The 20,255-nt window shown below is 48.3% G+C and overlaps 1 protein-coding gene across 1 annotated transcript in view; it reads left to right on the plus strand.

Moving 5' to 3' along the window:
- Window positions 1–20,255, plus strand: part of DTD1 (D-aminoacyl-tRNA deacylase 1) — a 98,365-nt gene that overhangs the window by 13,705 nt on the left and 64,405 nt on the right. Inside the window, 1 exon segment of the mRNA XM_024753725.1 lies at window positions 3,331–3,437. Coding sequence (XP_024609493.1) covers window positions 3,331–3,437 — 107 coding nt within the window.

Consider the following 20,255-nt stretch of genomic DNA (forward strand, 5'->3'; position numbering starts at 1 on the left):
CCATATACCACATGGACAGTGGTAGGAGTGATAGCAGTGATAGGGACCAGGTTTCCTGCATGCTGACTGCTGGGCTCTGGGCCTGGTGCCCTGCCTGTACTAACTCACTTGCACCCTCCTTGTGGTGACCGGCCTGCTGTCATCCTGCAACAGACTGGGTCACAGAGAGGCAGGGCAGGGCTTCTCGTTGGGTGGTGGCAGGCAGTCAGCCTTTGCAGGTAAATGGGGCGCTCTGGTTTGGGGCTGGTAGAGCCCTTGGACCCTGCAGGGTTGGCCCCAGTGGGGAGTCTTCCTGCTGGAAACATGTGGGACTTATATTTAAGAGTGACTTGGTTATGTCATCACTGGAGCCTAGATGTAGTTTTGTAGATATGTTTCTGTCTTTTAAGATTATTTAAAACAATGTTTTTATTTTCCCTGGCCAATGTAATTTTTCTTGGGAGCTTTCCTCTTTGATGTGGACTGGAAAAGAATGTTACCATTTTAAGATCTCTCAAAACATGTCTTTGGATTTGTTGTCCATACAAATGGAAATTCAGATAATAGTTCTGTTCTTAACTGAAGAAAAACAGGAAAAGAAAATAAATTTCTTGCTACTTGGAATGATAAACACGGTGAAGCATATGCCGTATATCCTGACAACAGAAATTCAAGGTCGGAAATAATTCCTTTCCTCCTGAGTCTGCCTTCAGCTTCCCTGAGGAGTGCGGGAGCTGAAATTTGCTCCTAATTGTAGCCGTAATTTTAGCCGGCAATTAAACACATGATTTCATCCCAGCTGATGTCTTTTTAGCTCTTCTGACATGCATAACACGAAAGCTCTGTAGATTTGAGCGGCCACTTTAATCTGATGGGAGGTCACAGGAAGTCACCGTTATCTGAGCACGACTGGCTGCCCAGTGGGAACTAGATTCATCTTGCCTCTAAAAAGGGCACACAGCTCGTCTTCTCTCGGTTTCCAGGGCTACTGTCTGTGCCTGTTCTGCTGAGACCCTCTGTGAGGTCAAGGGTCATCAGAGCGAGTGCCAGCAGGTGAGGCGGTGTCGAGCTGGTGGGAGTCCCTTGCTGCTGCAGCGGGTCTGGTATCCAGAGCCCCGGAGCCGAGCTGCTCTGAGGAGGGAGCTGGAGGGGCTCCTGGTTCAGGCCCGTCCTGAGCTGCTCTTCTCGGCCTGTCCCCCAGAGATTGGCCTGTCCTCCGGAGGTTGGCCTGTCTCCTTGGAGGTCGGCCTGTCTGCCCAGGGGTCAGCCATCTCCCTGGAGGCCAGCCTGTCTCCCCAGGGGTCGGCCTGTCCCCCAGGGGTTGGCCTGTCTCCCCAGAGGTCGGCTCTCTCCTCAGAGGTGAGCCTGTCCCCCAGAGGTCGTCCACCCCATGAAGCGAGGGCTCCCTGCCCAGGGGAGCGTGGGGAGCACCAGAATGAAACAGGTTTCCCTCCTCCAGGTCCTGAGAGCCCATCCTTGCTGCGGTGCATGGTGACCCCCAGGGCCGGCATGCAGGCGTGGTCCCCGAGTGTGCTGCTGAGAGCAGACCCTGATTCTGCACAGGCACGTGCCGGCCGCGGCCCTGAGCGCGTCTGTGCTCGGTCTCCTTGAACTTTCACCATGACCCAGGGCTTCTCACTGGTCTCCCTGTGGTGCAGTGTGGTGCACTCGGAGCTGGTTGGGGGCTGGGTCCAAGTCTTGTTGCCCTTCACATCCTGAAGCCGGTGGAGCCTCCTCCAGGGAGCCCCTCTGCTTCCCTCCTCATCCCCTAAGGGGGGGGACTCTGACCTCCAGGGTCGGGATTCCTCAGGGTTGAACGGCGCCGCATCATCACCACCCTGCACCCACCTGTCGCCTGTGAGACCCTGGGCCATGAGTGCCGGGCTGTCCGCGCCCCTGAGCTGAGCAGGGTCTTCTGGTCTCCAGCAGTGAGCCTGGCGCTTCATTGCTGTGAGTTAATCTTCAGCGGGGCATGGATCTCGCCCTCTCTCTACTCCTTCATGGTGGGAGGTAGCAGAAGGGCTCACACTGTCTTTACGCTGTGGACCCGGCACCTTCTCCCTGTTGGGTTGATCAGGAGCGGTGTGCAGCCACTCGAGCAGGTGTCCGCATGTGTCATCGGCTGCGTTTGGACCCAGTGCACATCAGAAGTTCTCGGGTGGATGGAGGCAGCGTTCGGATGATCGCGTGGCACCAGCTCTCAGAGCATGTGCTGGGCTTTCTTTACAAACGTCGTTTGTGAAGAACGTCGTTCAGCATTCGGGGGTTGATTAGATACAGTTTGATTGATCGGACACAGTTGGCATGGGTTTGGGTTAGAAGGTTCGGAATAGGACATGGAGAGGCACTCATTTCTGGGGCGGTCCGTGGCCACTTTGAGGATGCACCCCGGGAAGCAGGATGGCTCTGCAGCCTCGCTGGGGTGTCCCCTCGGTTCTCTGGCCTGTGGGACCTTCTGTAGGCTGACCTGCCTTTTGGCCTCACAGTGAGGGACCCCCCTCCGCGTCTTACACAGAGGGGCCCGCCGGCCGCTCACAGGGCCGTGTATGAGGTTGTTCTGGGGGAGCCTCCTAAGCTCTTTGCCTACTGTGTTTGGTTTGTTTAAAAACATTCGTTAGGAAACATGCAGAGAACAGACACCGGGGGCTCACTGGCCAGGCAGTCTCGTGCTTCACGTGTCTCTCAACTGCCCTGCCCCCCCGCCCATGTGGAGGTCGCTACCGCCCTGCCTTTGCTGTTCGTCTTCCTGCCGTTTCTTCATGCATCTCTCTCCACAAGTGATAGAATTTGTTTTGGTGTTTGAACATACCATCTAAATGGTGTTGCACTGATGTGTCCTTGCCACCGTTTAAAGATCACATTGTGGGTTTGAGATTTGCTGCGTTGACAGGTGTGGCCGCCGAATGGTATTCTGTGGGAGAATTCAGGCAGAGATTCTGCATTGGTTCCCCTCCAGGACAGTCACACTGGGTTCACTTTCTTATAAACACTGCCAGAGTGAACACCCTTGGCTGTTTCCTTTTGGATAAGAGATTCTAGAGCAGACGCCCCCAAGTGCAATTCCAGGCTTGTAGGGTTTGTTCAGCTTGAACTTGACCTCCACAGTGGTTGTACACTTTACCTTCTCAGTGTCTCACAGGCCTGTTAACCCACGTTTTCCCTGACCCTGCCCTCTTGCCAGGTCTGCAAAACATGCGGAGGCCCTCTGCCGTGTGGTTTTGTGTTTTCCTTACTTGGGGGCGCAGAGGGGGGAGTTGGGCGGTCCTGCTCCCGGGTTTCTGTTTACACTGATCGAGGTTAGCTTTAATCTGAGGTCTCCAACTCTTGTGACCGTTGGAATTGCTCTTACAGACGGCAAGTTCGGTGCCTACATGCAAGTTCACATTCAGAACGATGGGCCTGTGACCATTGAACTGGAATCTCCGGCTCCTGGTGCTGCTACCTCCGACCCAAAGCAGGTAAGCCCAGAGTCAAGGGTCGGGTCTGTCTCCTGGGAGCCGGTAACATCGTTTGACCTTGATTTATTTCCTGGAGCACTTCTGAGTCTGAGGTGGAGAAAACGCCTCATCGTAGTAACCTAGAGTTTATTCGCTACATCCCTTCCCGAGAACGCACCTGTCGCCCTGCGTCTTCGTACTGCGGCCTTGCCTCCACCTGACTCCATTCCAGAGCCCAGTCCTCCGCTAGGCTGGTCCTGGGCGAGGTGCCTGGGCGTCCACAGGCCACTGGGTGGCAGCAGAGGAGCGGCACGGCTCCCCTCGGCCGGACCCGGTTCCTGAGTGTGGAATGGTTGCGTGGAGTGGGTTTATCCCAGGTGTGGGTAGATGTGCCACCTGAGGGTCTTTGTAAATCCTTATTTTTCTAAAGCAACGTCTGACCTGGATTTGCTGCCAACTCTGTAAGCTTTCAGAAAAAATTTAATTAAACTAGAGAAAGGAAATCTGTGCTAGTCCTTGTGAGCTGTGTGCTTCTCATAGGTGCTTAGCACTTCTGAAGGCTTTAATTAATGCAGCTGCTCTGTGGCCTTTGAGAGGCAGGAGGGCAGGAGGAGTGAGAGCTGGGGGCGGGCAGCCCTGTTCTCCCCCTTCCCCCGCCTTCTGGGACACTGAAGTGGAAGGATGCAGGGGTGGCGGGGAGCATTATGTAAACGTAAAGCTCTGTGACCTGTTCAAAGTCATCATTTCCAAGGGGAACAGACCTTTTCTTTCATGTTACTGATTCTTTGGATGATAGAGAAGCAGGAACACATCTGGTGCAGTAGTGCTGGGCTTGAAAGGTGATAATTGAGCTTCCTGGAATTACTGATAACATGAAAGAAAATCACAAGTGAAAAGTCCACATGAAAAATTAAACTTTTTATTTTGATGTAACTTGAGACTTACAGGCAAGTTGAAAAGAGTCAGAGTTTCCATACGCCCTTTACCCGGTATCCCCTAAATTTCCCGTTTTATGTAATCACAGTCTGCTCATCAAAATGTTGACATTGATACAATACTGTTGGCGACGCTACAACCTTACTTAAGTTTCACTAGTTTTCTCTAGCGTCCTTCATCTGTTTCAGGATAATCTGGGATCCCATGTGGTGTTTACGGCCTTTCCCGGTCCTCGTGGCTTTGGTCTGCTGCTTCTGTAGAATGTTCCTCGGTTTCCTTCCCTGTGGTTACACTGAGGTTATGCATTTGACTGGTTCATCTTTACCTTGTTTCGCAGGATACCGGCCTGTCCCGGTTTCCTCTGCCCCTGGCTGTTCTCCCTCTGCTTTTATTTGATCACTGTTTCGTTGTTTTGATTTATTATTCTGCTTCAACTGTATTTGGAGAGAAAATTTAGTCAAGTTTTTTTCATTCTAAATATTTTTCTAGAAGTGATAGAATAATACATGAAATCTTTAGGCTCTTCAACCTTCTTGAGCAAGCACCCCCTCTTTTCTTCTTTACCATAAAGAAAAAGACAACTTTTTTTTTTTTTTTTTTGTGGTACGCGGGCCTCTCACTGTTGTGGCCTCTCCCGTTGCAGAGCACAGGCTCCAGACGTGCAGGCTCAGCGGCCATGGCTCACGGGCTCAGCCGCTCTGCGGCATGTGGGATCCTCCCAGACCAGGGCACGAACCCGTGTTCCCTGCATCGGCAGGAGGACTCTCAAACAATGCGCCACCAGGGAAGCCCCTAGAGACAACATTTTTTAAATTTATTAACAGGCCATGCTAACTTGTTACAATAAGAAAGTTAGTTTCGTTAGTTCTGAATCTTTTAGGAGCTTTGTCTTCAAATGCAGGAGTTGTCCTGAGTCAATTTCAATTACTTGTTCTAGTTAATGGACTCCAGAAGCCTCAGACCCTATAAACTGCCCAGATCTCTGTCCCCGAGCTGTCAGGAGGTACTGGTAGGCAGGCACAGGGGGCTCTGGGGTGGCCTGTCTGCCTTCCCCCTTTCAGTAAGAACAGGCTTCCTCTTCGGGCTTATGGCTGAGTTGTTCACTTTTGTGTTGTGTTTTAAAATACAGGTTCTTTAAACCTGAACAAATGAGCAGTGTGTGTGCTTTTTTTTTCCTAATTGAAGTATAGTTGATTTGCAATGTTGTGTTAGTTTCTGCCATACAGAAGAGTGATTCGGTTATACATATACATATATCTATTCTTTGTCATATTCTTTTCCATTATGGTTCATTATAGGATATTGAATATAGCTCCCTGCTCTACAGTAGGTCCTTGTGTGTGTGTGTGTGTGTGTGTGTGTGTGTATGTGTGTGTGTATTTAGGCATCAGGGTCTTTTTAGTGTGTGACAGTGTGTTGGGGGAGGAGGAAGTGCCGTGACCCAGTCCCTGCTCCGGGGACAGATTCAGGGCAGCATAAACCGGGAAGGTTCTTGACAGTGACGGGGGTAAAGGACAGTGTCCGACAACTTGGGACACATCACAAGGATACCACTTCATGCTCCGCCTTAAACCCCTCAGTGCCTTCCAGAGACATCTGGGTTCCAACCTGAGCCACGTGCCTGGCTGCTGTGGCTCGTGGCCTGCTCTGCACTAGCCCCCTCAAGACCCCCACTTCCCCTGCCTCTGGACTCTGGTCTCAGTGTTTGTCTCCTCCTTGGAGGGTATCCTCTGACCCCTCAACCCCAGTGAGCCCCCGTCAGCCACTTGTCCTGTTGCTCTGAGTCTTTTTCACTGCCTGGGGCTGAGCCTGGGGTGCACTTTGTTCTGGAGTCGTGTGTCCTGGGCCCGTGAGCTGTGTGTCTGTGAATGTCCTTCTGGCACTGCCGTCGGCACAGAGCTGGCCTGGACTCCCAGGGGACTGGTGGTTTTGCTGACCTTTAAGGATGTGAGGTGGGGGGAGGAGGCATTCTAAGTTGTTGTTCCCAAACTTGCACTTGAAATAGGGCTAAATTCCTGTTTTTAAGAGTCCCGGAGCTCTATTTATGGGTCATGCAGCTACTGCTGGTGAAGACTGGGCTTGTAAAGGCAACTCGTTGTGTGCCTGCCTTAACCAGGTCTCTGCTTGGGTCTGGAAGTGGCAGCCCCTGCACATTTCCCATGGCTGCATGGGCACCACACCCAGCACAGTAGGGGCTGCAGTGTGGGTCCCCTGATGTTCCTGATGGAGAGAAAGTGGAAGAAGAGGGGTAGTGCTCGCTCTGAGGGACATCCCTCAAAGAACAGGGGGTGGAAGCAGTAGCAGAGCCACCAGACAGAAGACAGAGGCTGTCTTCCCCATTGCACTTTTGTGGAAGAACATGGTTCTGGTAGGAACATCCTGATTATAACCTAGAGAAGGTCGCTAGTCCGTGAGTTCTTCTGTGGGTGGCTAGATACAGGGAAATTGCAACAACCTTGCCAGCCCGGCCTGTGGGGAGAAACTTACTGTTGCTCTTGTTTTCATCTTAATTGCTTTCCCTTGGTGGGGGGTGTTTTCCTGAGTCTCACATGGTTGGGGTTGCACGTAGTGAGAGCAGGTGGGGGCTCCCCCCTCCCCCACCCAGGAGGGCATTTCAGTAATTGGAGGGCTCTTTCCTGGGGCCCAGGGCTCACCTAGTTCACAGTGTTGCCATTAAGTATTTATATTTTCACTGATTTAGTGGGCTTGTAAACCTCACTAAATGAAAGGCTGGAATGAGCTGAAAAAATGAACTTTCAAATACACATCCTTGAGTTGGCTCATGGGTTTACTGACAGACCTCTGGGATAAGCTGACCAGTGAAGAATGGTGCCAGAGCTTTTCATTTCATGCTTCTCTGATTATCACCCTAACTTCACCTGTAACTTTCTCTGCACTCGTCTTATCAGCAAGCACCCATCCCTTTGCCCTGAAACCTTGGGACGTCGAGATTGAGACACTGGTGGCTTCTGTAGGGTCAGGAGGAAATGTGTGGGCTAGAGAGGGGGGTGCGGAGGGAGCGCCGGTCAGCCTCATTTACCCGTACTTTTCAGTAACACGTGCTGCAGAATCCAGAAGGTGAAGCAGAGGACAGGCCAGGACACAGGTGGCAGCCCCCCTGCAGGTGCACAAAGGTGGGTCTGAGTTACCGCACAGTTCAGTATGAGGGACGGTCTAATGAGAAGTGTTCTGAATATAAGAAAGAGTTATACTGATGCCCATACGTTTGCATTTCTTCATGGAAGAACGTTTATTTAAATGTACGTACTCCCTTTTTCGTCCTGTTTCAGGCTTGAACTCTGGTGCGAACTCCCCGGTCTCTGTTGGTGTCAGTGTGAGGTTTTGCATGGCCTGAGCTAGGCCACAGAGCAAGCTTGTGGGTCTGGTTGCCACAGTGGCACTGGATCCTGTCCTTCACTCCAGTTGCTGGTTCATTGTGTCACATTGATTTATTGGACAAATGTTGACTGAGGGTCCCGCCTTGTTTATACTGAAGTGTAACTAAGACAAAAGCGGGAACTTAGCAAGAGCTTCATCACGGAGTTTTTGTTGCTGCTCGTGTTCATCTTCGTCACCGTTTCACCGTGGGTGTGCTGGTGACCTTGGGTCCCGGGACCTCACCTTGTACGGAAGCCTTCCCGATGGGGCAGTGCTGGCACCTGCCAGACCGCTGGGGCTGCGGGCATGACTGCTGGTTTTCTCATCCGTTCAGCGCGAACATCCACTTTCCTGCATAACCATCTGGCCAAGGGTCGGGTTTGGAGGCTGGGGGGCTTCTCTGCTCGAGCAGCCAGGGCCCCTGCTGAGTGCCATCAGTGCATGGGCGCCCTGCCCGGGGCATGTGTGTCTGGCTGGTCGGAAGGGTTGGGAGCCTCATAGAAGTTTCCACCCAGGCTGGCTTCTTCTGAGTTGGGGAGCTGCAAGGGCTTGCTTTTGTTTTAGCATTTTAATTTGCTTTTATATAGATGGTTGTCCTAACTCAGTATATACCATAGAGTTAAAAAGAAGCCTTTCCCAGAGATACATGACTGGCTCTGCCTGGAGACCCACTGATGAACTGGCCAGTCGACAGAGCTTCATCTTTGCTTCTTCAGTCCATAATGGGTCACTGAAATGTGAAAACTGAAAAGAGTTTGTTTCCTGCTATTGGAATATGGCTGGTAAATTAAAAACTGCAATCTTCTCCTCTTCCACCTTTGATACACGCAACATTTCTTAATCTCCAACTAGAGAAAAACATCTGTTTTGCTTTAAATAACTCTCTCAGGGCACTAACGGGTTAGTACGTTTAAGGCTTACGGGTTTTGTTTGTTCCTGTGAATGTGTTTTGGGCAGATTCTTAGTTATTTTAATCTTCTAATCTCATTTGGGGATGCGCTAGAAAGACAAAACTCCTTACGTTACTGAGTTGGCCTACTGAAGATGAACTAGCGTCTTTCTTTATTCCCGAGGGAGGGAGGTAAAGTTTATCCTGCCGGGGATTATACATTGGGCACAGCAGTAATGTCATCATCCAGACTGAGGATTATCGTTGGGAATTCTTAGCTTTTTAGCTAAGTTATCCGGAGCTTCATAGTCTCGGGTAACTGTACAAAAATGTTCGGCCCGTCAGCAGTATTTTGTAGAAAGCCTTGTTCAAACATCTGCGTTACTAACAGAGAGAGAATGATCTGGAAATGAAGGAAATAAAAAGTGAAGCTCTTCCTATAAATTTTTAAAAATTATATAAAATAATTATTTAAAAAATTATAAAAATTTATAAAAATTATAAAAAATTTATAAAAATTATATTTATTATATAATAAAAAATAATTATTTAAAAATTATAAAATATAAATATAAAATATACAATATATTATATTTATATAAAAATTATATAAAATAAAAATAAATAAAACCCTTAACTACCCAGAGGTGTTTTGCCAACATTTGTCAGCCTGACTGACCAAGGGTTTATCTTTTTTTAAACCTGATTGCTCTTTAAGATAAGATATAAGGTCAAGATGGGAGGGTGGGGTGTGAATTGGGTCACGTGGGCTTTTAGGGGTTCATGAACCACCCTGGGCTCACCCAGGTTTTCTTAGTGCCTGTGCGCGCCAGTGCTTTTGCTGGGAGGTTCCAGGGCTTTCCTCAGACCCTCCGAAGGCCCCAAGGAAGTGAAGATGCTTGGGGGGTGCTGGGAGCAGTTGGGTTCAGGGATTACTGTTCTCTGTCCACCAGAGTCACTCAGGACCACCCACTGTAAGTGCTGAGGGTTTGTATTAAAGGGAGGAGTCTTGGACGCCACCCCACCCCACCCTCCGCCCCCAGGTTTTCTGAATCCGAGTTCCTGGCGTGTCTGGACGTGGAAGGCAGAAGAGTAGCAGGTTTGTGTTTTAACCAGTTCTTCCTGTGCCCTCCAAGGACACTGATGTAGAAGAACTGCTGGGCCGGAGGCAACTGGACAGTCGGATGTTGCCATTTTAATCTGCTCCAGGCGTTGGTCTCTTCTGGACCACGCTTCATCCCCAGCTGAAATGTCTAAAAATACTTTACAACCTGTGTTACTGCAGCTGCCAGGAAACAGGCTGGCTGGGCTTGATTATTGAGGTCACATACGAGGCCGCTGGCATTCATCACCGCCCCTCAGTACCCATCCCCCACCCGCCCAGCGGTGATGGAAATATTCCCAGGGCACGGGGCCTTCTCGACGCAATTACAGATGTGTCAGGAAAAGTCGATAGAGCGACAGCAGCTCAGCACGTTAGTGACGTATGACAGGCCCTCTGCTGAGCGGCACTGAGGCCTGAGCTAGTGGAATAACTTGTTTCTTAAGAGAGATGAACCCGAAGTGTGGGCGTGATTGTAGTGCTGTAGCCTCTTAGAGTTTTTAGTTGAAAAGCAATTTATAGTTCTCTTGGCTTTTCGGGTACCAGACATGGAATACCTTACTCACTGGTCGGCTTATTGATTGGACTAGAATAAAAACCGGGGATGATCAGCACCTCAGTCTGTGCTTGGAGAATTGCAGTTTAGTGAAATGCATGATGTTGAGGCTTCATGGGCAGTTGACTAATCACTTTTGTTTTAAACACATGTGGGACATTGTTAAACGTTCATCTTTTATGGTGCATTACTTGTTGGGTTTATGGTAAAGGCTTTTCGCATTGAGCTGTAGGACTCGTTTCCTGCAGGTTACTCACTGTTTCTTGAATGTTGTGTTTCTGTTCATCCCCCTGAAATGAATTCCCTCTCTCTTTACCTGTTGCTGTCCTCCCCATCTTTAAGGTCTGTTTCAGACAGTGCTTCATCTGAGGTGCTCACCTCAGTGCCATCCAGGCAAGGCCTTCCTGCCTTTGAGCCCTCACTGCGTGGTGTGGTCCATGGACTGAATACTCGCCATGTTTCTCCTTTGTTAGTTTGTTTGTTCATTTCTCCATCTATCCTTCCACCCTTGTGTCCATCCATCTGTCCAGTCCCCTACCTACCACCCACTCATCTGTCCACCCAGCAGGTATTCACAGGGTGCGCGCTGCTGCTGGCCTTGCATCGCGAACAGCGCTGGACCAAGTTGTGCCCTCATGGTGCTTGCATTCTAGTGCGAAACATACACAAGCAAGTATAATTTAAAACTGTAATATTATAAAGAAATCAAAGCTGGGAGAAGTGTAGACAGGGCTGCTGGGAGGGGCCACCTCAGGCACAGGAGCTGGGGGTGGGGATGCTGAGCTGGGGGGCCGCTACGTGGAGATGGGGAGGAATGTGCTGGACGGAGGGGCTGGCGGGTGCAGAGCCCTGGGGAGTGGTAGGGGGAGGTCGGGGGTGCAGGGAGAGAGTGGACACGAAGGCAGAGCCATGACCCCAGCCTCATGGCCAGGGTGAGTAGTGTGGGTTTTAGTGGCAGCGAGCTGGACGGTTACTAGAGGGTTACGTGTGTGTGTGTGTGTGTGTGTGTGTGTGTGTGTGTGTGTGTGTGTGTTCACAGAGCTGGCTGACACTGGATTGTAGAGCTGGCCGGGGCAGAGGTGGCGGGGGGCACTTAGGAGGTCCTACAGCAGGTGGCGAAGAGCTGTGGACAGGATCTGGACGGCCCTGGAGGGTCTCGGCCGCCCTGGTGCTCTGCTACCCCCAGCGGAGCTTCCCTAGAAAAGACTCGTGTTGGAAATCTTTTATCCCGTGGTATGAGCGTCAGGACACTCTGCAAAGTCCAGCCCCCACTGGTCACTACAGGAAGGACCCTATTCCTGCCTTCCGTGCAGGACGGTGAGGGGATTCCGAGCTTCTTTGAGTTTCTAGGTTAAGATCAGACATTTCGACATCAAGGGGTGTGACACTTGCCCTGGTCCTGAGTGACCCTGGGCATAGGCTGGATGCTAAACCAGAACCTCTTTTTGATGTGGTTCAAAAGGAGCATATTTTAGGGATTCAGTTCCCTGTCTTCAGGTCAGCGTGATGCTTCTCTATGGCCCAGCTCTCCCCTTAATGCAAAAAACTTTAATTATAAGAAGAAATTGTGAAAATCCCAAGAATCAACATTTATATTGAATTTGATTTATATGTACCATTTTAGCTTATATTGTCAGGGCAGTTTCTAAGCGTTCAGGGCTTGTCAGGGAAAAGAAAGGATTTATTTTTGGAAGAGTGTGTCCCCTGGTGTTCACCGCTCTTAGGAATTATGGGGAGTAATTGTCAGGAGGGCGCAGCAGCTCCAGGGCTGGAGGAGGCTGGCGGCAGATCCAGAATCTCACAGCGGCTGCTTTTGCCTGCCTCGTTCCCCAGCCTTCGTTACTTTTGTCAGTATGAAACGCAGAAGAATAGCTCTTCCATGAAGATTCTTCACACAAAATGTATTCCTTTGACGACTTTCCATAGAATGTGAAGTCAGTTTCTTTTTCCATTTTTAACTGTGAAAGTGCAGCCTGCAGCTTCCGTTTCTGTGGGACAGGAAGAGCTGATTTGTGGCCTTGTTTGCATTTCCACCCTTCCTGCCCCGTGGGGTCGCGGTGCCCATGGCGGGGCCGAGCCAGAGTCTGTCAGGGAGCCAAGGCACTTTGACGACTCGGAGGGCAGAGGCCTCTGTTAACTGTCGATATCGTTGCTGGCTTATGAGACCTTGGGGGATAAGGACAGTTTCTATAAGATTCATTTCAAAGTCCAGACTTCATCTGGCCTTATGCCCTGTGGATTCTTTCTTTTTTTTTTTTTTCCATTTCATGTCGTCCCTTTGCCCTCTTCATTTTTCTACAGGGAAGAGTCTCTTATTGTCATTTTAAAAATTTCATGCCAGTAGTGTATTGACTGGAAAGTACCAGGTTAGAAATGTTATCATTATTATTTTTAAAAAATTTTATTATTTTTTATTTTTGGCTGCGTTGGGTCTTCATTGCTGTGCGCAGGCTTTCTCTAGTTGTGGCGAGCGGGGGCTACTAACAGACTTTTATTATTTTTTTTTAAATTTGAAATATTTCAAACATGCTGGACGTATGGAGAGTAATGTAACAGTACTGAACTTCAGCCAGTGTGGATGTTGGGTCTAGAATCTTTAAGTTGGTAAAGTTGTCATCCCAGTCAGTAAACGGGAGTTTTACTGACACTTGCTCAACGTCACTGTCTCACTGAGTGAGAATTATTGTTAATGATGAAATTGTCTCAAAAGTGTGTAGCTTTAGGGACTTCTCTGGCGGTCCAGTGGTTAAGACTCTGAGCTTCCAGTGCAGGGGGTGCGGGTTCCATCCCTGGTTGGGGAACTAAGATCCCACATGCTGTGCAGTGCGGCCAAAAAAAAAAAAAGTGTGTAGCTTTATTAAGAGAGAGGTATTTTGGGAAAACCAGTCAGACTTAAAAAGCAGAAAATGTGGGCCTACCACCCAGAAGTGAACTGGGAATAAACTACCACATAGGTGCAGCCAACTTTCCTTTTAGTCTTTCTTCATGTGTCTCTTAATAGAATTTAATGAAACAAGACAGGAGGAGGAATCACCGGAGGTTAAGGATAATGGACCTGAAAGACTTGCTTGGCCCCTGGGGAGACTCACGTCTCAGCTGGGCCCGTTCCTTGGCTGTGGCGTCAGGTGATGTGAAATGTGCCTTCAGGAGTTCATTTCGAGCCTGCTTCAGGCCCCAGCATAGACCTGTGATAAATCAGCTCTGTGCTCACGCGTGACGTTTGGCAAATCAAGGGAAGGAGAGGGAGGGAATCAGGTCAGAGCCCAGCTGGCTTCACAAGCCACGGGAAACCGGATTCTCCAAAGACAAATAAGCCCATACATTCAGGGCTTAGAGGGACGCGGCAGCAACAGGCAGCCTCTTGAGTTTTGTTGAAGCGTCTCCTTTTTCACCTGTGGAAATGGAAGCGCGCTGTCTCCTGGTCCCCACCCACACCTCCAGGGAGAGCTCTGAGGGCCACCCTGGACTGCAGAGTCCTCGACTGCTTACAGCCTCGGCCGGAAACAAGCGTGTGGCCGGCTGTGTCTTCCCACCAGGAGTGGAAAAGCGTGATCCACTCAGACACCAGCTCCTACAAGTTTAGGAGAGAGACATGGTCTCAGTACCTTAGAAGTGAAGTCTCTGTGTTCTGTCGGTGGGTGTTTCCTGGGTTTTGCTTTTAATGCTAAATAACATTCCTCCTGGCCTGTCTATTAATAGTGGAGTAAAGGGAACCACGGAGGTTTCCTAACATTTAAACTGATTTGGACTCCTGTTCCTGGCTGAAGTTGTATTTGGTGGGAATGTGGCTTTCACTTTTTAAGTTCTGATACGTGGATTGTGGGTAGAAAAAGGAGGAAAAGGCGCACATCTGAAAGACAGTGGCAGCAACGGTAACCACAGCCAGGAAGCTCATTTGGGATTCTCGGGGATTCATTTTCCGTGCTGTTGGAAGTTGTGTGTCAGCATTTGCTACAATGCTGTCCAGAGCAGAGTGGACATCACTTGTTTCAGTCATCACATGAGGATTCCGGTGTGGATAGTAATCCCGACGGTTTTTCCTGCATCCTTTCTAGGGATGCAGAGTGTTCGGCCTTTGAAGTGATGCCGTCTGGGACCTCAGGCTGCTGCTGCAGGTCTGTAGGCCGGGAAGTGCCAGTGTAATGGGTACCTACTCGCATGTGTCCCCAAGGCCCTGAAAGAGACCAGGGCGGAAGTGAGCCCTCTCTGGACAAGGGTGAGAGCAGAGTGGCCATGTCAGACCTTCACCTTAAACACCATTACCTGCTTTCTGCATTCAAAGCAAGTTCTGGTTCAGTAGGAATCGTGGCCTCTCTGGGCTGTCAGCACCCCGCTTCCTCAGTCCTGGACCTGACATGCTCACCTGACACCGTGTGCTCCAGGATGCTGTGTGCGGATGGGGCGGCAGACACACGTCGTGTGCACATCTGCCCTGCTCACACGCATGCTCCCTTGTCCCACTGGACTCTGCTGCAAAACACAAGAGTCGAAGATAAAATTATTAAGAATTTCACGATGGCAGTGGCAGAGCAGTGGGCCAAGTGCAGGTCCTCTGAGCACGAGGCCCCATGTGCCTGCTGTGATCACACGCCGGTGAAGTCAGCCCCACGCCCTCTGTCACATTGCAGTCTGCTCTTCTTCTTCCTCCCCGCAGCGCCCACACTCCTGGCCCAGCATCATACTGCAGCCTGCCCCTGACCCCAGCCTGCTCTGTTCTTCCAGGGCCTCCTACCTGCCCCACTTCTTTTTTTTTTTTTTTTCCCGGTATGTGGGCCTCTCACTGTTGTGGCCTCTCCCCTTGCGGAGCACAGGCTCTGGACGCGCAGGCTCAGCGGCCATGGCTCACGGGCCCAGCCGCTCCGCGGCATGGGGGATCTTCCCAGACCGGGGCACGAACCCGTGTCCCCTGCATCGGCAGGCGGACTCTCAACCACTGCGCCACCAGGGAAGCCCTGCCCCACTTCTTGCTCTTTTTTTAAAGATTTATCACCTTCTAAAATATTATAACTGTAGCTTTTGGTTACCTAAAAAAATTATCGTTTATTTCCCCTGCTAGAATATAAGTTCCCAAAGGGCAGGGATCTTCCACCAAATAAGGGAAGGCAGTTTAGAATTGAATATTTGATATTTACTGTGCAAGAATATAATGTGTTATAAAGTAGGCATTACACATTAATGGCAGAGGAAGGATTTCACAATAAGCAGTAATTGGGCAACTGGTTGGCAATTATGGAAAAACTAATCATTTTACAGCCTTACTTTTTACTATACCTTAAAAAAATTCCAGTGGAATTAAAGAGATAAATGTAATTTAAAAAAATCTCACTGAGTGTACTAGCCTTCCTAGGTATAAAATGTATTACAGCGTTATAGTTAATAAAAACAGATGGTGCTGGCTGAGCAAGAAACCTATCACCAAGGAGATGAGAGGCCTGAAAGGGAGACCGATTGTCTATGAGAAGTTTGGTTTGTGATAAAGATAGCGTTTCAGATCAGGGCAAGAGGTGGGTTTTCATCAAAGGTGTTATGACAACTGGCTGGTTCGTTTTAAAAATTGAACGCAGTAGCGATCTATGAACTTGTGTGAAAAACATAGCAGCTCTGTTATTGTATGAAGCTAGCACATCTCCAAAGAATACATGTAGTGTGATTCCAGTTATATGAAAGCAAAGACTATCTGTTGGTATGTAGTTCATTTACCTGCCTCCCACTCTCAGGGACCTGCCATCTCTCATACATTCTGGTAAAGAGAGGATTTATCTTTTAAAAAAAATTGAGATGTAATTGTCACATAACATTATATTAGTTTCAGATGTACAACATAATGATTCAGTATTTGTGTATATTGTGAAATGATCACAAGTCCAGTTAACATCCATTCCATATATAGTTACAAATTTCTTTTTTCTTGTGATAAGAACTCTTAAGGTGTGCTCTTAGCAACTTTCAAATATGCAGTACAATATTATTAACTATAGTCACCATGCTGTACGTTACATCCCAGGACTTATTTATTTTATTACCAAAAATGTGTACCTTTTTTTTTTTTTCTTTTTGGCGGTACACGGGCCCCTCACTGTTGTGGCCTCTCCCATTGCGGAGCACAGGCTCTGGACGCGCAGGCTCAGCGGCCATGGCTCACGGGCCCAGCTGCTCCACGGCATGGGGGATCTTCCCAGACCGGGGCACGAACTGGCGTCCCCTGCATCGGCAGGCGGACTCCCAACCACTGCGCCACCAGGGAAGCCCTGAAAGTGTGTACCTTTTGACCCCTTTTACCCACTCTGCCCATCCCCCACCCCACGTTTCTGGCAGCCGCTAGTCTGTTAAGAGAGGATTTATCTTAAACCTCTCAAGACTGGTCCCCTTGAGAGTCTGCATCTTCTGGCCCTCCCTGCGGGGCTCCACTGACTGTATTCCTGGTTAGGTTGGAACTCCTAGGTCCTGGTATAGGGTGAGCCCTAGGCAGCCTGCCCCACCTGAGACAGGTCAGTGTGATGTTTCTGGGGGGTGATCTGAGCATCAGAGCTTCTCAAAGCTCCCCAGGAGATGCCAACATGCAGCTTATGCTGAAAACCACTGTTCTTGTTGGATCTGGTAAGAATTCCTCCTTTTGAGGCATAACAAGATCGAGGCCAAGAGCCGCCCCAAAGGGTTAGGGCATGGGGCTCAGCAGACTCTTACAGTTACACAGAGACAGAGGTGCATCTGCGATACTTCTGACCAGCCCACTTACTAAAGGGTGCAGAACGCCCTCCGGGGTTGTCTGTCCAGAGGTTGGAGATGGGGCCTTTAGCTACTGGTTCCCACCCCTGTTGGCTTTCCAGGCAGGCCAGCAGGCTCCCGTGACTTCTGAGAAGGCCCTGGGGCAAAAAGACCCTCAGTGCTTGCTTGAGGGAGGGCGTCCCGGCTGTCAGCTGAGCTGGAACTTGCAGCTGTGGCCAAGGGGACGGCGTGTAGGCACTCAGATAGAGTGATTCTGTGTTTAAGTCGTTGCATATCCTTATGCACCCCATCCTTAACATCAAGTGCACTTCCAGGCATTTTGGGGGTTCTCATTAAATGTTACCTGGAAAATTATAGTTGTAAGAGTGAAATATTCTTTAAAGCGGTGAGGGAAAAGGCTCACTTCTGTTTATGTTTTCAGTCTGTAGAGGAGCTCCTAGGAAGAATAAGTCGATCAGATCCTTAGGCAACGCTCTTTCTTCCGTTCCTGCTTGGCTCCTGTTTGGGAACCAGCGGGCTGAGCCTGGAGGGGCCCATCCAGCCTTTGGACCAAGCCAGGTGCAGCCTGGAGGCCTCGGCGGGTGGTGACTAGTGAGGGAACCCTTCTGGGGATGCATGCAGTGACTTCCTGGGTCCAGCTTTGTGAAATGTGTCGCTGTGTGGGTACCTCATCTTAGGTGTAGTCTTGAAGGACATGGGGTCAGGGATGCCACGTACAGGGCCCCTCACAGGGTCAACCTTCCCGGCCCCCTCGGGCACCTGGGTCTCTTTGGGGAGTGCGCTGGCCCCTTCAGCTGTGGGCACCCCCAGACGGGAGGGACAGTGGCACCGGAGTTGGAGGACAGGTGCTCGGAGCAGGTGTTGGCTGACTTGCTTTAGAAATGTAATTTTTAAAACCTTTTTATTTTATATTGGAGTATAGTTGATTAACAATGGTGTGTTAGTTTCAGGTGTACAGCAAAGTGAATCAGTTATACATATACATGTACCTATTCTTTTTCAAAGCCTTTTCGCATTTAGGTTGTTACCGAATATTGAGCAGAACTGTAACTTTTGCGGATGTGGCGTTTAACAAGTATATTGTGCCTGAGCACCATGTCACCTAATGTTAATTGAAGAATAGGGACCCGATGCATGAAGTATCTTTGCTTGAGCTTAAATGCTGATCTAATGGATACAAATATTTGAAAGTAGCAGTTGAGTTTGGTGCTTTGAGTATGGAATAAAAATATGCTAAAAAATGAAAGCAGCTTATGAAATACAAGTAATTTTACTTACCAGGGTCGTATAATAATATGAGAGGTAAATCAGCTCAACAGACAGCCAGTCTGCTTGTTTACGAGTTAGCCAGACACAGATTCATCAACTTCTAAACTCTCTTCTCTCTTTGCATAGTAGCTCTGCTGTTCTTTCCAGAAATTTCTTTTTTTAAAAACGAAGTGTTGACCACATGTAAAACTGATAGCCAGTGGGAAGCAGCCGCATAGCACAGGGAGATCAGCTCGTTGCTATGTGACCACCTAGAGGGGTGGGATAGGGAGGGTAGGAGGGAGGGAGACGCAAGAAGGAAGAGATATGGGGATATATGTATATGTATAGCTGATTCACTTTGTTATAAAGCAGAAACTACCACGCCATTGTAAAGCAATTATACTCCAATAAAAATGTTAAAAAATAAATAAAATTTAAAAAATAAAATAAAATGCTTAAAAAAAAAAAGAAGTGTTGAACTATATCTAAAATAGATAACTAATAAGAACCTGCTGTATAGCACAGGGAACTCTACTCAATTCTCTGTAATAGCCCAATGGGAAAAGAATGTAAAAAAAAAAAAGAGGGGATATATGTATAAATGATTCACTTTGCTGTACACATGAAACTAACACAACATTGTAAATCAACTCTACTCCAATAAAAATTTTTTAAAAAGTGTTGAGAATGTTTTTTGGGGGGAGGGGTGGCGAAATGTATAACTCTAAAAGTAAACCTTGCTTTTGAAAAATGAAGTTGTTATACATGAAGGAGGATTATAATAAATAGCAGACTGTCATTGTTAATAAAAACAAAGTTGAGAACTAACAGTTTCTAAGCTTTGCATCCATGCGTGTGATCCTCACAACCACCGTGAGAGGGGAGAAGCGCAATTCTCTCCTTGATTAACTTGTTCAAGGTCCTGGGACGCGGCCACTAAGTGAGTGAGCTGCGTTCCAACAGAAGACAGTCTTTTAGGTCATCCTGCCTCAGGCTTCTTCTGACTGAACTTCCTTAACTACCATCTTTCTGGTTTATAACATGGTCTGTTCAAAGACCAGTGGGTGACGTTTGGTCCTTCAGGAGTCAGCTGACCTAGAAGTGGATTCATGTCCTTGCCAGTGACCTTCAGTTCACTTGTAGTTGCACTGAGGTTTACAGGTCTGTGTGTTCCTTTTCTCCCCAAAAGTTGGATGGTATTGACCAGAATCCTCAGTAGCTGCTTGCAAAGACGTCTTTCAGGGCTTACTTATTCTGTTGTATTTCTCCAGGTTCTGGGAATCACTGGCCCATCTCCAGAGCCTCTGTATCTCACAGTTAGAAGTATTGTCTGTGTTTGATAGGCTGGAAACAATTTTGTTGAGTAAAAGTTTAGGTTAATAAGGGAATCATATGCAAATAAAAGTGCCTTACAAAGTTAAAAGAACCTCCTTTTTTGAGCACTAATCGGTATTAACAGTGTTCTTTTTGGTAAGATCACCTTTATCTATCTATCTGTTTTACTGAGGGATAGTTAACATGTAATACTATGTTAGTTTCAGGTATACAACATAGTGATTCGACGTTTAAATACATTACTAAATGATCATCGTGATAAGTCTAGTAACCATCTGTCACCATGCAAAATTACTATGGTATTATTGACTGTATTCCTTATGCTGTGTATTATGTTCCTGTAACTTATTTATTTTGTAAATGAAAGTTTGTACCTCAGTCTTACTCATCTTTTCCCAGCTCCCTCCCTCCTCAACTACCAGTTTGTTCTCTGTATCTATGAGTCTGTGTCTGTTTTGCTTTGTTTGTTTGTTTTCCACATGTCAGTTAAATCATATGGTATTTGTCTTTCTCTGCCTGACTTACTTCACTTAGCATGATACCAATATCTCTTTCAATTAGTGTTTTTGTTTTCTTTGGGTAAACACCCCGAAGTGGAATTGCTGCATCTTATGGTAATTCTAGTTTTAATTTTTTTTTTTTTTTTTTTTTTTTTTTTTTTTTTTT

The sequence above is a fragment of the Neophocaena asiaeorientalis genome, unplaced genomic scaffold (genome assembly GCF_003031525.2).
Source record: "Neophocaena asiaeorientalis asiaeorientalis breed wild unplaced genomic scaffold, Neophocaena_asiaeorientalis_V1.1 scaffold302, whole genome shotgun sequence".
NCBI lineage: Eukaryota > Metazoa > Chordata > Mammalia > Artiodactyla > Phocoenidae > Neophocaena > Neophocaena asiaeorientalis.